This window comes from Oncorhynchus clarkii, unplaced genomic scaffold (assembly GCF_045791955.1).
Source record: "Oncorhynchus clarkii lewisi isolate Uvic-CL-2024 unplaced genomic scaffold, UVic_Ocla_1.0 unplaced_contig_8437_pilon_pilon, whole genome shotgun sequence".
NCBI lineage: Eukaryota > Metazoa > Chordata > Actinopteri > Salmoniformes > Salmonidae > Oncorhynchus > Oncorhynchus clarkii.
This window is the reverse complement of record NW_027259882.1, coordinates 3,075-21,453: the sequence shown is the minus strand read 5'-3', so window position 1 is coordinate 21,453 and position 18,379 is coordinate 3,075. Positions and strand designations below refer to the sequence as shown.

Below are 18,379 nucleotides of genomic sequence, written 5' to 3'. Positions count from 1 at the left end.
TAGGAGACGTTAGTCAGACTCACAGGTGGCCTGCGGCTGAGCCCAGTTGCCTACCCCCGGCCTAGGAGACGTCAGTCAGACTCACAGGTGAAGTGATGTTTTCAGAGTCTAGCCAGATGCAATACTACACACTGAGGCATTGGGGATGGTAGACTGCCCTGGGGGCGTCAGACAGAAAGATAGACGTCATACTCACAGGTGAAGACTACGAGCGCAGTGCGGATCAGGAGATCAACCGTCAGTTCCCATCTCTCTGAGAAGCGGGACAACACAGCAGGAATCAGGATCGCAGCTGGCACGTAGAACTGAAGGGCAAAGGTGATGTAGATACCGAAACAGTAGAGAAGCTTTACAATCTGATACATCCTGGAGAGAGAGAGAGAGAGAGAGAGAGAGAGAGAGAGAGAGAGAGAGAGAGAGAGAGAGAGAGAGAGACACAGACACAGAGAGAGAGAGAGAGAGAGACAGAGACAGAGACAGAGACAGAGACAGAGACAGAGACAGAGAGAGAGAGAGAGAGAGAGACAGAGAGAGACAGAGAGACAGAGAGAGAGAGGTTAAAGTCACAGCAAAGGCTGACACACACAACCACCATGGTTTTATTGATGACTGCATTTCAAGCTCCTGAGGAGACATCATATTAATTAATGAGTAGGGCTAATTATTACGTAATCAGTAGTAGTAAGTAAAAGTCAAACAGCACAGCATTTTGACAATAATACTTTATGTAGAAACAGAAATCGAGACGGTAGTTACAATCTTATGCCTTTGATGGCTGCAATTCAAGTTGGGAGTGAGCCCATGTATGAGAGTAGTCTGATATGAATGAGCCCATGTATGAGAGTAGTCTGATATGAATGAGCCCCTGTATGAGAGTAGTCTGATATGAATGAGCCCCTGTATGAGAGTAGTCTGATATGAATGAGCCCCTGTATGAGAGTAGTCTGATATGAATGAGCCCCTGTATGAGAGTAGTCTGATATGAATGAGCCCCTGCAAGACAGTAATGTAGTCTGATATGAATGAGCCCCTGTAAGACAGTAGTCTGATATGAATGAGCCCCTGTAAGACAGTAATGTAGTCTGATATGAATGAGCCCCTGTAAGACAGTAGTCTGATATGAATGAGCCCCTGTAAGACAGTAGTCTGATATGAATGAACCCCTGTAAGACAGTAGTCTGATATGAATGAACCCCTGTAAGACAGTAATGTAGTCTGATATGAATGAGCCCCTGTAAGACAGTAGTCTGATATGAATGAACCCCTGTAAGACAGTAATGTAGTCTGATATGAATGAGCCCCTGTAAGACAGTAATGTAGTCTGATATGAATGAGCCCCTGTAAGACAGTAGTCTGATATGAATGAGCCCCTGTAAGACAGTAGTCTGATATGAATGAACCCCTGTAAGACAGTAATGTAGTCTGATATGAATGAGCCCCTGTAAGACAGTAATGTAGTCTGATATGAATGAGCCCCTGTAAGACAGTAGTCTGATATGAATGAGCCCCTGTAAGACAGTAATGTAGTCTGATATGAATGAGCCCCTGTAAGACAGTAGTCTGATATGAATGAGCCCCTGTAAGACAGTAATGTAGTCTGATATGAATGAGCCCCTGTAAGACAGTAGTCTGATATGAATGAACCCCTGTAAGACAGTAATGTAGTCTGATATGAATGAGCCCCTGTAAGACAGTAGTCTGATATGAATGAACCCCTGTAAGACAGTAATGTAGTCTGATATGAATGAGCCCCTGTAAGACAGTAATGTAGTCTGATATGAATGAGCCCCTGTAAGACAGTAGTCTGATATGAATGAGCCCCTGTAAGAGAGTAATGTAGTCTGATATGAATGAGCCCCTGTAAGACAGTAGTCTGATATGAATGAGCCCCTGTAAGACAGTAATGTAGTCTGATATGAATGAGCCCCTGTAAGACAGTAGTCTGATATGAATGAGCCCCTGTAAGACAGTAATGTAGTCTGATATGAATGAGCCCCTGTAAGACAGTAGTCTGATATGAATGAGCCCCTGTAAGACAGTAATGTAGTCTGATATGAATGAGCCCCTGTAAGACAGTAATGTAGTCTGATATGAATGAGCCCCTGTAAGACAGTAGTCTGATATGAATGAACCCCTGTAAGACAGTAATGTAGTCTGATATGAATGAGCCCCTGTAAGACAGTAATGTAGTCTGATATGAATGAGCCCCTGTAAGAGAGTAATGTAGTCTGATATGAATGAGCCCCTGTAAGACAGTAGTCTGATATGAATGAGCCCCTGTAAGACAGTAATGTAGTCTGATATGAATGAGCCCCTGTAAGACAGTAGTCTGATATGAATGAGCCCCTGTAAGAGAGTAGTCTGATATGAATGAGCCCCTGTAAGACAGTAATGTAGACTGATATGAATGAGCCCCTGTAAGACAGTAGTCTGATATGAATGAGCCCCTGTAAGACAGTAGTCTGATATGAATGAGCCCCTGTAAGACAGTAATGTAGTCTGATATGAATGAACCCCTGTAAGACAGTAGTCTGATATGAATGAGCCCCTGTAAGACAGTAATGTAGTCTGATATGAATGAGCCCCTGTAAGACAGTAGTCTGATATGAATGAGCCCCTGTAAGACAGTAATGTAGTCTGATATGAATGAGCCCCTGTAAGACAGTAGTCTGATATGAATGAGCCCCTGTAAGACAGTAATGTAGTCTGATATGAATGAGCCCCTGTAAGACAGTAGTCTGATATGAATGAACCCCTGTAAGACAGTAATGTAGTCTGATATGAATGAACCCCTGTAAGACAGTAATGTAGTCTGATATGAATGAGCCCCTGTAAGACAGTAATGTAGTCTGATATGAATGAGCCCCTGTAAGAGAGTAATGTAGTCTGATATGAATGAGCCCCTGTAAGACAGTAGTCTGATATGAATGAGCCCCTGTAAGACAGTAGTCTGATATGAATGAGCCCCTGTAAGACAGTAATGTAGTCTGATATGAATGAGCCCCTGTAAGACAGTAGTCTGATATGAATGAGCCCCTGTAAGAGAGTAGTCTGATATGAATGAGCCCCTGTAAGACAGTAATGTAGACTGATATGAATGAGCCCCTGTAAGACAGTAGTCTGATATGAATGAGCCCCTGTAAGACAGTAGTCTGATATGAATGAGCCCCTGTAAGACAGTAATGTAGACTGATATGAATGAACCCCTGTAAGACAGTAGTCTGATATGAATGAGCCCCTGTAAGACAGTAATGTAGTCTGATATGAATGAGCCCCTGTAAGACAGTAGTCTGATATGAATGAGCCCCTGTAAGACAGTAATGTAGACTGATATGAATGAGCCCCTGTAAGACAGTAGTCTGATATGAATGAACCCCTGTAAGACAGTAATGTAGTCTGATATGAATGAGCCCCTGTAAGACAGTAGTCTGATATGAATGAACCCCTGTAAGACAGTAATGTAGTCTGATATGAATGAGCCCCTGTAAGACAGTAATGTAGTCTGATATGAATGAGCCCCTGTAAGACAGTAGTCTGATATGAATGAACCCCTGTAAGACAGTAATGTAGTCTGATATGAATGAGCCCCTGTAAGACAGTAATGTAGTCTGATATGAATGAGCCCCTGTAAGACAGTAGTCTGATATGAATGAGCCCCTGTATGAGAATAGTCTGATATGAATGAGCCCCTGTAAGACAGTAGTCTGATATGAATGAGCCCCTGCAAGACAGTAATGTAGTCTGATATGAATGAGCCCCTGTAAGACAGTAGTCTGATATGAATGAGCCCCTGTAAGACAGTAATGTAGACTGATATGAATGAGCCCCTGTAACAAATGGCTCATCATTGTCTGACCCTTTACTACAGGTTCATGACCTGCTGACCTGGTGACCTGGCTAGATCCAGTTAACATCCAATCAATGCCACTGATTAGTCAGCTCATTGAGGAACAGGGTACTGATACTCCAGCTCAGACAAACAGGGTACTGATACTCCAGCTCAGACAAACAGGGTACTGATACTCCAGCTCAGACAAACAGGGTACTGATACTCCAGCTCAGACAAACAGGGTACTGATACTCCAGCTCAGACAAACAGGGTAGTGATACTCCAGCTCAGACAAACAGGGTACTGATAATCCAGCTCAGACAAACAGGGTACTGATAATCCAGCTCAGACAAACAGGGTACTGATACTCCAGCTCAGACAAACGGGGTACTCATACTCCAGCTCAGACAAACATTCAGATGTATGTACGGAACTGCCTGTTGTTGTTTTCCATCGTGACAAAGTTAAAGAGCGTCTCCTATCAGTCTATAGATAGTCAGAACAGAAGGTATCCAGGTTTAGATGTCCAGGTGGATGAAACAGAGTGACCTATTGGCACAGCTTCCTGTCATTTGAGCCAGGTGGTTAGGGGTGTGTGTGTGTGTGTAGATTTGTGTGTGTGTGTTTATTTATAGGTGTGTGTGTGCGTGGCCACTATCCTATCCTGCGATGCCGGGCCTACTGACAGCTGAGAGCAGCTCCGAGAGCACAGTGGACTTGGTCGTGAGCCACGCCTCCTCACAGCTTCACTGGTCAACTCTCTTTCATGCTGCCTCCCTCTGACCTGTTCAATCTGTTCCTTCTATATCTACCTGACTGACCTGTTCAATCTGTTCCTTCTATATCTACCTGACTGATCTGTTCCTTCTAGATCTACCTGACTGATATGTTCCTTCTAGATCTACCTGACTGATCTGTTCCTTCTAGATCTACCTGACTGATTACTTTGATTAAGGCACGATTGAGCAAAGAATCAGTCGGCTTTACTGCCTTAAATTGAATTCTCCCTGGCTCATGATGTCTGATTCATGGTGTCTTGTAACCTGCCACCATGAATGAACGTGACTGCTGCATCTCCCAGTCATTGTGTCAGTGTCTCCATAGAGACAGATACAGGCGTGGTATTTACAGAACACCTCCCAGTCATTGTGTCAGTGTCTCCATAGAGACAGATACAGGCGTGGTATTTACAGAACACCTCCCAGTCATTGTCTCCATAGAGACAGATACAGGAGTGGTATTTACAGAACACCTCCCAGTCATTGTGTCAGTGTCTCCATAGAGACAGATACAGGCGTGGTATTTACAGAACACCTCCCAGTCATTGTGTCAGTGTCTCCATAGAGACAGATACAGGAGTGGTATTTACAGAACACCTCCCAGTCATTGTGTCAGTGTCTCCATAGAGACAGATACAGGAGTGGTATGTACAGAACACCTCCCAGTCATTGTGTCAGTGTCTCCATAGAGACAGATACAGGAGTGGTATTTACAGAACATCAAATCAAATTTTATTTGTGGTTAGCATGGTTAGCAGATGTTAATGCAAGTGTAGCGAAATGCTTGTGCTTCTAGTTCCGACAATGCAGTAATAACCATCTAACCTAACAATTTCACAACTACTACCTTATACACAAGTGTAAAGGAATGAATAATATGTACATAAAGATATATGAATGAGTGATGGGACAGAACGGCATAGGCAAGATGCAGTAGATGGTATCGAGTACAGGATATACATATGAGATGAGTAATGTAGGGTATGTAAACATTGTATAACGTGGCATTGTTTAAAGTGGCTAGTGATGCATGTTTTACATCAATTTCCATTATTAAAGTGGTTGGAGTTGAGTCAGAATGTTGGCAGCAGCCACTCAATGTTAGTGGTGGCTGTTTAACAGTCTGATGGTGAGACTGAAAAACAGCTTCTGTCTCTCGGTCCAAGCTTTGATGCATCTGTACTGACTTCGCCTTCTGGATGATAGTGGGGTGAACAGGCAGTGGCTCGGGTGGTTGTTGTCCTTAATGATCTTTATGGCCTTCCTGTGACATCGGGTGGTGTAGGTGTCCTGGAGGGCAGGTAGTTGCCCCCAGTGGTGCATTGTGCAGACCTCACTACCCTCTGGAGAGCCTTACGGTTGTGGGCGGAGCAGTTGCCGTACCAGGCGGTGATACAGCCCGACAGGATGCTCTCGATTGTGCATCTGTAAAAGTTTGTGAGTGCTTTTGGTGACACGCCGAATTTCTTCAGCCTCCTGAGGTTGAAGAGGCGCTACTGCGCCTTCTTCACGACGCTGTCTGTGTGGGTGGACCAATTCAGTTTGTCCGTGATGTGTATGCCGGGGAACTTAAAACTTACTACCCTCTCCACTACTGTCCCGTCGATGTGGATAGGGGGCTGCTCCCTCTGCTGTTTCCTGAAGTCCACGATCATCTCCTTTGTTTTGTTGACGTTAAGTGCGAGGTTATTTTCCTGACATCACACTCCGAGGGCCCTCACCTCCTCCCTGTAGGCAGTCTCTTCGTTGTTGGTAATCAAACCTACCACTGTAGTGTCGTCCGCAAACTTGATTATTGAGTTGGAGGCGTGCATGGCCACCCAGTCATGGGTGAACAGGGAGTACAGGAGAGGGCTCAGAACGCACCCTTGTGGGGCCCCAGTGTTGAGGATCAGCGGGGTGGAGATGTTGTTACCTACCCTCACCACCTGGGGGTGGCCCGTCAGTCCGCACAGGGCGGGGTCGAGACCCAGGGTCTCGAGCTTTATGACGAGTTTGGAGGGTACTATGATGTTAAATGCTGAGCTGTTGTCGATGAACAGCATTCTCACATAGGTATTCCTTGTCTAGATGGGTTAGGGCAGTGTGCAGTGTGGTTGCATTGTCTGTGGACCTATTGGGGTGGTAAGCACATTGGAGTGGGTCTAGGGTGTCAGGTAGGGTGGAGGTGATATGGTCCTTGACTAGTCACTCAAAGCACTTCATGATGACGGAAGTGAGTGCTATGATAGTCATTTAGCTCAGTTACCTTAGCTTTCTTGGGAACAGGAACAATGGTGGCCCTCTTGAAGCATGTGGGGACAGCAGACTGGGATAAGGATTGATTGAATATGTCTGTAAACACACCAGCCAGCTGGTCTGCGCCTGCTCTGAGGATGCGGCTGGGGATGCCATCTGGGCCTGCAGCCTTGCGAGGGTTAACACGTTTAAATGTTTTACTCATGTCGGCTGCAGTGAAGGAGAGTCCGCAGGTTTTGGTAGCGGGCCGTGTCAGTGGCACTGTATTGTCCTCAAAGCGAGCAAAGAAGTTGTTTAGTCTGTCTGGGAGCAAGACATCCTGGTCCGCGACAGGGCTGGTTTTCTTTTTGTAGTCCGTGATTGACTGCAGACCCTGCCACATACCTCTTGTGTCTGAGCTGTTGAATTGCGACTATACTTTGTCTCTTATAGCCACAGTAAAGAGAGAGAGGATCATATTTAGGGCCACAGTAAAGAGAGAGAGGGAGAGAGAGAGAGGATCCTATTTTGGGCCACAGTAAAGAGAGAGAGGGAGAGAGAGAGAGAGGATCCTATTTTGGGCCACAGTAAAGAGAGAGAGGGGGAGAGAGAGAGAGGATCCTATTTTGGGCCACAGTAAAGAGAGAGAGAGAGAGAGAGAGAGAGGATAATATTTTGGTCAAATCTTCAAGACGATGCACACTTCGGGCAATCCAAAAATGACCAAAAGCCTTTCGATGAAAATAATTATGACCAGTGTTAAAAAATACAGCTGCTTTGTGATTCTATACAGCACCATCACTTCAGTATCTATGTGATGATTCTATACAGCACCATCTCTTCAGTATCTATGTGATTCTATACAGCACCATCACTTCAGTATCTATGTGATTCTATACAGCACCATCTCTTCAGTATCTATGTGATTCTATACAGCACCATCACTTCAGTATCTATGTGATGATTCTATACAGCACCATCTCTTCAGTATCTATGTGATTCTATACAGCACCATCACTTCAGTATCTATGTGATTCTATACAGCACCATCACTTCAGTATCTATGTGATTCTATACAGCACCATCACTTCAGTATCTATGTGATTCTATACAGCACCATCTCTTCAGCATCTATGTGATTCTATACAGCACCATCTCTTCAGTATCTATGTGATTCTATACAGCACCATCTCTTCAGTATCTATGTGATGATTCTATACAGCACCATCTCTTCAGTATCTATGTGATTCTATACAGCATCATCACTTCAGTATCTATGTGATTCTATACAGCACCATCACTTCAGTATCTATGTGATTCTTTCCAGCACCATCTCTTCAGTATCTATGTGATTCTATACAGCACCATCTCTTCAGTATCTATGTGATTCTATACAGCACCATCTCTTCAGTATCTATGTGATTCTATACAACACCATCTCTTCAGTATCTATGTAAGAAGAACTCACCAGCAGTTGGGTAAGTTAAGGGTGACACTTCCCCCTATGGCCTCTCCAAAGGTGATGTACCCTATGGTCCCCAAGCTGATATAGAGGAAGGTGACGATGCCCATTCCCAGATATAGAACCATATTGAAACTCTGAGGATTCTGCATCTTGTTCTCCAGGGGCAGGACCTGAGACATGGAGAGGAACAACGTTAGGTGACACCTCACCTTAAGTTGCGATTATACCAATGAAACTACACCTTACTAACTGCAGTGATGTTGTAATACCATGAAATTACGTGAGTATTAACATGGTAATAATGTTTTTTTTGCGGCAATATGTTCAACATGAACAGTAATACGTTACCACTCCTATCCCCTCGAAAGCAAAGATAGCCGTTCCAAAGAAGAGAGGGTAGTCTTTGGCATGACCCACCTTGGGCAGGTTGATATGATTTGGGATGTTCTGGAAATCAAAAACAGAAAAATTTAGTTGAATATCAAATTAAGTCCAGTAAGATCATTAAATAACAATGCATAGCAGTTAACATTATAGGATGTTTGAGACTTCGCATAGATTCTACTAGTGTCTGGAACTCGACATCGTTCTTCCACCACAAACTCCATCGTTTGGTGTTTTGATGATGGTAGAAACACTGGCGGAAACACACAGCCCATCAGTCAGGGTCCCCCTGGAGGGAGGACTCTTTTTCTAGCCATGGTAGCCAAAGATAATGGGCTAACAGGCCATTTTTATACACGACGCTAAGCATGATGGGATGTTAACTGCATAATTAACTCAGAAACCACATCTGTGTGGCAGCACCCGCGTTCAGTATACTTTGTGTCCTTCATTTACTCAAGCAGTTGCTTTTATTGACGCAGGTACCTGTATTTTGATCTATTGTACATCTGTTTGGGAGAGTGATCATTTGAAGTGGCTCCATTTGCCCCCAGAATGCATTTGTCCACCATTCTGAATGTCTTAAGTAGAGATGGGCAACTTTGATGGAGGTGGGGGCCACAAAACCAATCAGAACTCATGATGAAGGGCCACAGGGGTTCATGGGTCTGCACCCACATCGATGCCCACAGAGTCAGAGCTGGCTCTAGCCTATTTGTTTGTTTAAAAGAAACACGTTTGCTGCAATTATACACATCTAGCCATGGAGCAGAGAGAGCATTCAGCCATGGAGCAGAGAGAACATTTAGCCATGGAGCAGAGACAACATGTAGCCATGGAGCAGAGACAACATTTAGCCATGGAGCAGAGACAACATTTAGCCATGGAGCAGAGACAACATTTAGCCATGGAGCAGAGACAACATTTAGCCATGGAGCAGAGACAACATTTAGCCATGGAGCAGAGACAACATTTAGCCATGGAGCAGAGACAACATTTAGCCATGGAGCAGAGACAACATTTAGCCATGGAGCAGAGACAGCATTTAGCCATGGAGCAGAGAGAGCATTTAGCCATGGAGCAGAGAGAGCATTTAGCCATGGAGCAGAGAGAGCATTTAGCCATGGAGCAGAGAGAGCATTTAGCCATGGAACAGAGAGAGCATTTAGCCATGGAGCAGAGAGAGCATTTAGCCATGGAGCAGAGAGAACATTTAGCCATGGAGCAGAGAGAACATTTAGCCATGGAGCAGAGAGAACATTTAGCCATGGAGCAGAGAGAACATTTAGCCATGGAGCAGAGAAAGCATTTAGCCATGGAGCAGAGAGAACATTTAGCCATGGAGCAGAGAGAACAATGTACAGTTTTTAACACGATATCTGATGATCAATGGGGGGCCCCCCAGTCAGTAATTTGACCAGGATTATTTTAAAAGTTTAGATAGCTGGCAGCTAGACTCGCTATAAAATGTTAGCTGACATTGGCTAACTGAGTAGCTGTCAGTGACTGGCATAAAAAGAGAACAACTGTTGATGTACAACCAAATTTTGAAATTTGCACCTTCGGTATTCTACTATTGTAACTCTCAACAGTAAATTTTCGACCACGACAGAGTTCCTAGTTGCCCATCCCTGGTCTAAATTGAATTGGACCCCCCACCACCACCACCCCACCCTCCGGTCTTGGTCTCGACTCGATTTGCGTAGGTCTTGAATAGGTCTCGAACACAACACTGCCTGTCACTAGTCATTGCCTCTTCATCCATAACAACCACAACCCAATCAGTGGAGAGATAGGGGTGGCGGGGCTGGTTGCTATAGAATGCCTACATTAGAATTATATCATATTGTTGGAACATTTCATTATATACACAACATGCAGTGGATTTAGATGGCTACTACTGTTATGAATGGATGTTTTGTTATGAATGGATAACATTGTTATGAATGGATGTTTTATTAAGAATGGATAACATTGTTAAGAATGGATAACATTGTTATGAATGGATGTTTTGTTAAGAATGGATAACATTGTTAAGAATGGATAACATTGTTAAGAATGGATGTTTTGTTAAGAATGGATGTTTTGTTAAGAATGGATGTTTTGTTAAGAATGGATGTTTTGTTAAGAATGGATGTTTTGTTAAGAATGGGTAACATTGTTAAGAATGGGTAACATTGTTAAGAATGGATAACATTGTTAAGAATGGATAACATTGCTAAGAATGGATAACATTGCTAAGAATGGATAACATTGCTAAGAATGGATAACACTGTTAAGAATGGATAACACTGTTAAGAATGGATAACACTGTTAAGAATGGATAACACTGTTAAGAATGGATGTTTTGTTAAGAATGGATAACATTGTTAAGAATGGATAACACTGTTAAGAATGGATAACACTGTTAAGAATGGATAACACTGTTAAGAATGGATAACATTGTTAAGAATGGATAACATTGCTAAGAATGGATAACATTGTTAAGAATGGATAACACTGTTAAGAATGGATGTTTTGTTAAGAATGGATAACATTGTTAAGAATGGATAACATTGTTAAGAATGGATAACACTGTTAAGAATGGATAACACTGTTAAGAATGGATAACACTGTTTAGAATGGATAACATTGCTAAGAATGGATAACATTGTTAAGAATGGATAACATTGTTAAGAATGGATGTTTTGTTAAGAATGGATAACACTGTTTAGAATGGATAACATTGCTAAGAATGGATAACATTGTTAAGAATGGATGTTTTGTTAAGAATGGATAACACTTAAGAATGGATGTTTTGTTAAGAATGGATGTTTTGTTAAGAATGGATAACATTGTTAAGAATGGATGTTTCGTTAAGAATGGATAACACTGGTAAGAATGGATAACACTGGTAAGAATGGATAACACTGGTAAGAATGGATAACATTGTTAAGAATGTCTGTTTTGTTAAGAATGGATAACATTGTTAAGAATGGATGTTTTGTTAAGAATGGATAACATTGTTAAGAATCGATGTTTTGTTAAGAATGGATAACATTGTTAAGAATGGATGTTTTGTTAGGAATAGATAACATTGTTAAGAATGGATGTTTTGTTAAGAATGGATAACATTGTTAAGAATGGATAACATTGTTAAGAATGGATGTTTTGTTAAGAATGGATGTTTTGTTAAGAATGGATAACATTGTTAAGAATGGATAACATTGTTAAGAATGGATGTTTCGTTAAGAATGGATAACACTGGTAAGAATGGATAACACTGGTAAGAATGGATAACACTGGTAAGAATGGATAACATTGTTAAGAATGTCTGTTTTGTTAAGAATGGATAACATTGTTAAGAATGGATGTTTTGTTAAGAATGGATAACATTGTTAAGAATCGATGTTTTGTTAAGAATGGATAACATTGTTAAGAATGGATGTTTTGTTAGGAATAGATAACATTGTTAAGAATGGATGTTTTGTTAAGAATGGATAACATTGTTAAGAATGGATAACATTGTTAAGAATGGATGTTTTGTTAAGAATGGATGTTTTGTTAAGAATGGATAACATTGTTAAGAATGGATAACATTGTTAAGAATGGATGTTTTGTTAAGAATGGATAACACTTAAGAATGGATGTTTTGTTAAGAATGGATGTTTTGTTAAGAATGGATAACATTGTTAAGAATGGATGTTTCGTTAAGAATGGATAACACTGGTAAGAATGGATAACACTGGTAAGAATGGATAACACTGGTAAGAATGGATAACATTGTTAAGAATGTCTGTTTTGTTAAGAATGGATGACATTGTTAAGAATGGATGTTTTGTTAAGAATGGATAACATTGTTAAGAATGGATGTTTTGTTAAGAATGGATAACATTGTTAAGAATGGATGTTTTGTTAGGAATAGATAACATTGTTAAGAATGGATGTTTTGTTAAGAATGGATAACACTGGTAAGAATGGATAACATTGTTATGAATGGATGTTTTGTTAAGAATGGATGTTTTGTTAAGAATGGATAACATTGTTAAGAATGGATGTTTTGGAGCTTTGCATCAAGTAAGTTACGTATTTACTGTAATTCAGCGTTTAAGTGCCAACGTCATGAATAAACCAACTAAAGCTGAGACTGAGGGAACGGCCCAGTGTGTTACAGGCTTTTACATTTATTTTTCAAGGTTAGAGGTTATCACGTTAACACATTGGTGTCACCTCGTTAGTCAGAAGGTGTTTTACCTGTGCTGGCCCAGGGGATATTTAAATAGTGTCTGGCCCAGGGGATATTTAAATAGTGTCTGGCCCAGGGGATATTTAAATAGTGTCTGGCCCAGGGGATATTTAAATAGTGTCTGGCCCAGGGGATATTTAAATAGTGTCTGGCCCAGGGGATATTTAAATAGTGTCTGGCCCAGGGGATATTTAAATAGTGTCTGGCCCAGGGGATATTTAAATAGTCTGGCCCAGGGGATATTTAAATAGTGTCTGGCCCAGGGGATATTTAAATAGTGTCTGGCCCAGGGGATATTTAAATAGTGTCTGGCCCAGGGGATATTTAAATAGTGTCTGGCCCAGGGGATATTTAAATAGTGTCTGGCCCAGGGGATATTTAAATAGTGTCTGGCCCAGGGGATATTTAAATAGTGTCTGGCCCAGGGAATATTTAAATAGTGTCTGGCCCAGGGGATATTTAAATAGTGTCTGGCCCAGGGGATATTTAAATAGTGTCTGGCCCAGGGGATATTTAAATAGTGTCTGGCCCAGGGGATATTTAAATAGTGTCTGGCCCAGGGGATATTTAAATAGTGTCTGGCCCAGGGGATATTTAAATAGTGTCTGGCCCAGGGGATATTTAAATAGTGGCTAGCCCAGGGGATATTTAAATAGTGTCTGGCCCAGGGGATATTTAAATAGTGTCTGGCCCAGGGGATATTTAAATAGTGTCTGGCCCAGGGGATATTTAAATAGTGTCTGGCCCAGGGGATATTTAAATAGTGTCTGGCCCAGGGGATATTTAAATAGTGTCTGGCCCAGGGGATATTTAAATAGTGTCTGGCCCAGGGGATATGTAAATAGTGTCTGGCCCAGGGGATATGTAAATAGTGTCTGGCCCAGGGGATATGTAAATAGTGTCTGGCCCAGGGGATACAGTGCCTTGCGAAAGTATTCGGCCCCCTTGAACTTTGCGACCTTTTGCCACATTTCAGGCTTCAAACATAAAGATATAAAACTGTATTTTTTTGTGAAGAATCAACAACAAGTGGGACACAATCATGAAGTGGAACGACATTTATTGAATATTTCAAACTTTTTTAACAAATCAAAAACTGAAAAATTGGGCGTGCAAAATTATTCAGCCCCCTTAAGTTAATACTTTGAAGCGCCACCTTTTGCTGCGATTACAGCTGTAAGTCGCTTGGGGTATGTCTCTATCAGTTTTGCACATCGAGAGACTGAAATTTTTTCCCATTCCTCCTTGCAAAACAGCTCGAGCTCAGTGAGGTTGGATGGAGAGCATTTGTGAACAGCAGTTTTCAGTTCTTTCCACAGATTCTCGATTGGATTCAGGTCTGGACTTTGACTTGGCCATTCTAACACCTGGATATGTTTATTTTTGAACCATTCCATTGTAGATTTTGCTTTGTGTTTTGAAACATTGTCTTGTTGGAAGACACTTGTTAGCCCAGGGGATATGTAAATAGTGTCTGGCCCAGGGGATATGTAAATAGTGTCTGGCCCAGGGGATATGTAAGAGTGTCTGGCCCAGGGGATATGTAAGAGTGTCTGGCCCAGGGGATAAGTAAGAGTGTCTGGCCCAGGGGATATTTAAATAGTGTCTGGCCCAGGGGATATTTAAATAGTGTCTGGCCCAGGGGATATTTAAATAGTGTCTGGACAAGGGGATATGTAAATAGTGTCTGGCCCAGGGGATATGTAAATAGTGTCTGGCCCAGGGGATATGTAAATAGTGTCTGGCCCAGGGGATATGTAAATAGTGTCTGGCCCAGGGGATATGTAAATAGTGTCTGGCCCAGAGGATATGTAAATAGTGTCTGGACCAGGGGATATGTAAGAGTGTCTGGCCCAGGGGATATGTAAGAGTGTCTGGCCCAGGGGATATGTAAGAGTGTCTGGCCCAGGGGATATTTAATAGTGGCTGGCCCAGGGGATATTTAATAGTGGCTGGCCCAGGGGATATTTAATAGTGGCTGGCCCAGGGGATATGTAAATAGTGTCTGGCCCAGGGGATATGTAAATAGTGTCTGGCCCAGGGGATATGTAAGAGTGTCTGGCCCAGGGGATATGTAAGAGTGTCTGGCCCAGGGGATATTTAATAGTGGCTGGCCCAGGGGATATTTAATAGTGGCTGGCCCAGGGGATATTTAATAGTGGCTGGCCCAGGGGATATTTAATAGTGGCTGGCCCAGGGGATATTTAATAGTGTCTGGCCCAGGGGATATTTAATAGTGGCTGGCCCAGGGGATATTTAATAGTGGCTGGCCCAGGGGATATTTAATAGTGGCTGGCCCAGGGGATATTTAATAGTGGCTGGCCCAGGGGATATTTAATAGTGTCTGGCCCAGGGGATATTTAATAGTGGCTGGCCCAGGGGATATTTAATAGTGTCTGGCCCAGGGGATATTTAATAGTGTCTGGCCCAGGGGATATGTAAGAGTGTCTGGCCCAGGGGATATGTAAGAGTGTCTGGCCCAGGGGATATGTAAGAGTGTCTGGCCCAGGGGATATGTAAGAGTGTCTGGCCCAGGGGATATTTAATAGTGGCTGGCCCAGGGGATATTTAATAGTGGCTGGCCCAGGGGATATTTAATAGTGGCTGGCCCAGGGGATATTTAATAGTGGCTGGCCCAGGGGATATTTAATAGTGGCTGGCCCAGGGGATATTTAATAGTGTCTGGCCCAGGGGATATTTAATAGTGGCTGGCCCAGGGGATATTTAATAGTGGCTGGCCCAGGGGATATTTAATAGTGTCTGGCCCAGGGGATATTTAATAGTGGCTGGCCCAGGGGATATTTAATAGTGGCTGGCCCAGGGGATATTTAATAGTGGCTGGCCCAGGGGATATTTAATAGTGGCTGGCCCAGGGGATATTTAATAGTGGCTGGCCCAGGGGATATTTAATAGTGTCTGGCCCAGGGGATATTTAATAGTGGCTGGCCCAGGGGATATTTAATAGTGGCTGGCCCAGGGGATATTTAATAGTGGCTGGCCCAGGGGATATTTAATAGTGGCTGGCCCAGGGGATATTTAATAGTGGCTGGCCCAGGGGATATTTAATTGTGGCTGGCCCAGGGGATATTTAATAGTGGCTGACCCAGTGCTCCAGTTGTCTGGAGAGATGTGGAGGGTTAACACCTTTAGTTGGCTCTCCCTATTTTGATTTCTAACAAACAAAAACAAAATCTGATTTTCCCCTGTTCTGCTCCACTTTGTGGTCTCCTTCCTGTCGAAGTTTGGTGTTGGTTTTAATTGTGTTTGCCTCTTCTTGGTCAAATTTTTAGTGGGTGCTCATGGTGGGTGTCTTTTAGGTCCCAGTTGTTGCAAGTCAACTTTCAGTAGACAACTTAATGAGTGTTTTTCAGAACCCCTCCTAAAACCCCACCAGTTTCGTTTTGGTTGTTGTTAGTGATTCTTTGTTAGTTCCCCCTTCTGTTTGACAACATTTTGGGGGGGTTTCTTGCTAGGGAATGTAACACGTCATGGGACTGGGGTGTATTCATTAGTGCACACTGTAGCAAACAGTACCAAAATATTTTGCAACAGAAAACGTTTCGCAATGAAAAGTTGTGTTTCTTATTTGGACAAGTTCATGTTAGTCCCTCCCCCCAGAAGACAGCCCTGCAGTACCTACCATGAAGCAGAAGACAGTCCTGCAGTACCGACCATGATGCAGAAGACAGCCCTGCAGTACCTACCATGAAGCAGAAGACAGCCCTGCAGTACCTACCGTGAAGCAGAAGACAGTCCTGCAGTGAAGCAGAAGACAGTCCTACAGTACCTACCATGAAGCAGAAGACAGCCCTGCAGTATCTACCGTGAAGCAGAAGATGCAGTCCTGCAGTACCTACCATGAAGCAGAAGACAGTCCTGCAGTGAAGCAGAAGACAGTCCTGCAGTGAAGCAGAAGACAGTCCTGCAGTGAAGCAGAAGACAGTCCTACAGTACCTACCATGAAGCAGAAGACAGCCCTGCAGTATCTACCGTCAAGCAGAAGACAGTCCTGCAGTACCTACCATGAAGCAGAAGACAGTCCTGCAGTACCTACCGTGAAGCAGAAGACAGTCCTGCAGTACCTACCGTGAAGCAGAAGACAGTCCTGCAGTACCTACCGTGAAGCAGAAGACAGTCCTGCAGTACCTACCGTGAAGCAGAAGACAGTCCTGCAGTACCTACCATGAAGCAGAAGATGCAGCCCTGCAGTACCTACCGTGAAGCAGAAGACAGCCCTGCAGTACCTACCGTGAAGCAGAAGATGCAGCCCTGGAGTACCTACAATGAAGCAGAAGACAGCCCTGCAGTATCTACCGTCAAGCAGAAGACAGTCCTGCAGTACCTACCATGAAGCAGAAGACAGTCCTGCAGTGAAGCAGAAGACAGTCCTGCAGTGAAGCAGAAGACAGTCCTGCAGTGAAGCAGAAGACAGTCCTACAGTACCTACCATGAAGCAGAAGACAGCCCTGCAGTATCTACCGTCAAGCAGAAGACAGTCCTGCAGTACCTACCGTGAAGCAGAAGACAGTCCTGCAGTACCTACCGTGAAGCAGAAGACAGTCCTGCAGTACCTACCGTGAAGCAGAAGACAGTCCTGCAGTACCTACCGTGAAGCAGAAGACAGTCCTGCAGTACCTACCGTGAAGCAGAAGACAGTCCTGCAGTACCTACCGTGAAGCAGAAGATGCAGCCCTGCAGTACCTACCATGAAGCAAAAGACAGTCCTGCAGTACCTACCATGAAGCAGAAGACAGCCCTGCAGTATCTACCGTGAAGCAGAAGACAGCCCTGCAGTACCTACCGTGAAGCAGAAGAAGTAGATGAGGACCAGACTAGTACACATGGCAAGGTTGGCTGCCAGAGAGAGTGGTGCCAGATACTTCAGGTTTGGGGTGAACACCAGGAGTATAATGGCTGGCAGGAAACACAACATGTAGAGACGGGAGTCAAAGCTGGGGACGGTCACAGCCGTCTGGTTTCTGTGGCAGTTCATGGTTGTCCCGTTAGAAGCCTCCACCACCTGAAGGAAGAATGCCAAAGTATAGTGAACACATAGTAGGGTATCCTTCTGTCACGTCATACCATCCTAAACTGTACTCTGCTGGATCTGGTATTTTCTTCCTATTGCCCTTTCCAGCAAGGTGCAAGCAACTGATGGATAGTGATGGCTTTGGGATGTCTGAACTTTAAATGTTATGAATCATTAGTTATAATAGAGACCTGAGGGGTGCCATAGCCGAGGGACTACACCAGAGGCTAATGGTTATCTGTAGGAGGAAGGTATATGGTGGTTGCAATTAAGCTTGGAATGTACTGAGTTTAGGGAAAGCGATCACATGTGGCAGGCATTGATAAGGGGAGAGAGAGTCATGGATTAGTGATGAAGGGGGTGGAGGTCAGGTCACATTAAGGGGGCAATGTTATTGTCCGTATCACTTAGTTTCCTGCCTAGCAATAAAGATAATGTTTAGCGAGAAGGA

The 18,379-nt window shown here is 43.4% G+C and overlaps 1 protein-coding gene across 1 annotated transcript; it reads right to left on the bottom strand.

The window, feature by feature from the left end:
* Positions 1-196: 196 nt before the first annotated feature.
* Positions 197-17,916, bottom strand: LOC139400979 (proton-coupled amino acid transporter 1-like; the record flags this gene model as incomplete). The annotated part of the gene is made up of 4 exons (XM_071145502.1): positions 17,701-17,916; positions 8,639-8,737; positions 8,294-8,460; positions 197-366 (listed from the first exon to the last, which is right to left on the bottom strand). Coding segments are annotated over exons 1-4 (628 nt in total), but the record flags the coding sequence as incomplete, so codon positions are not given.
* Between the last annotated feature and the right edge of the window lie 463 nt (positions 17,917-18,379).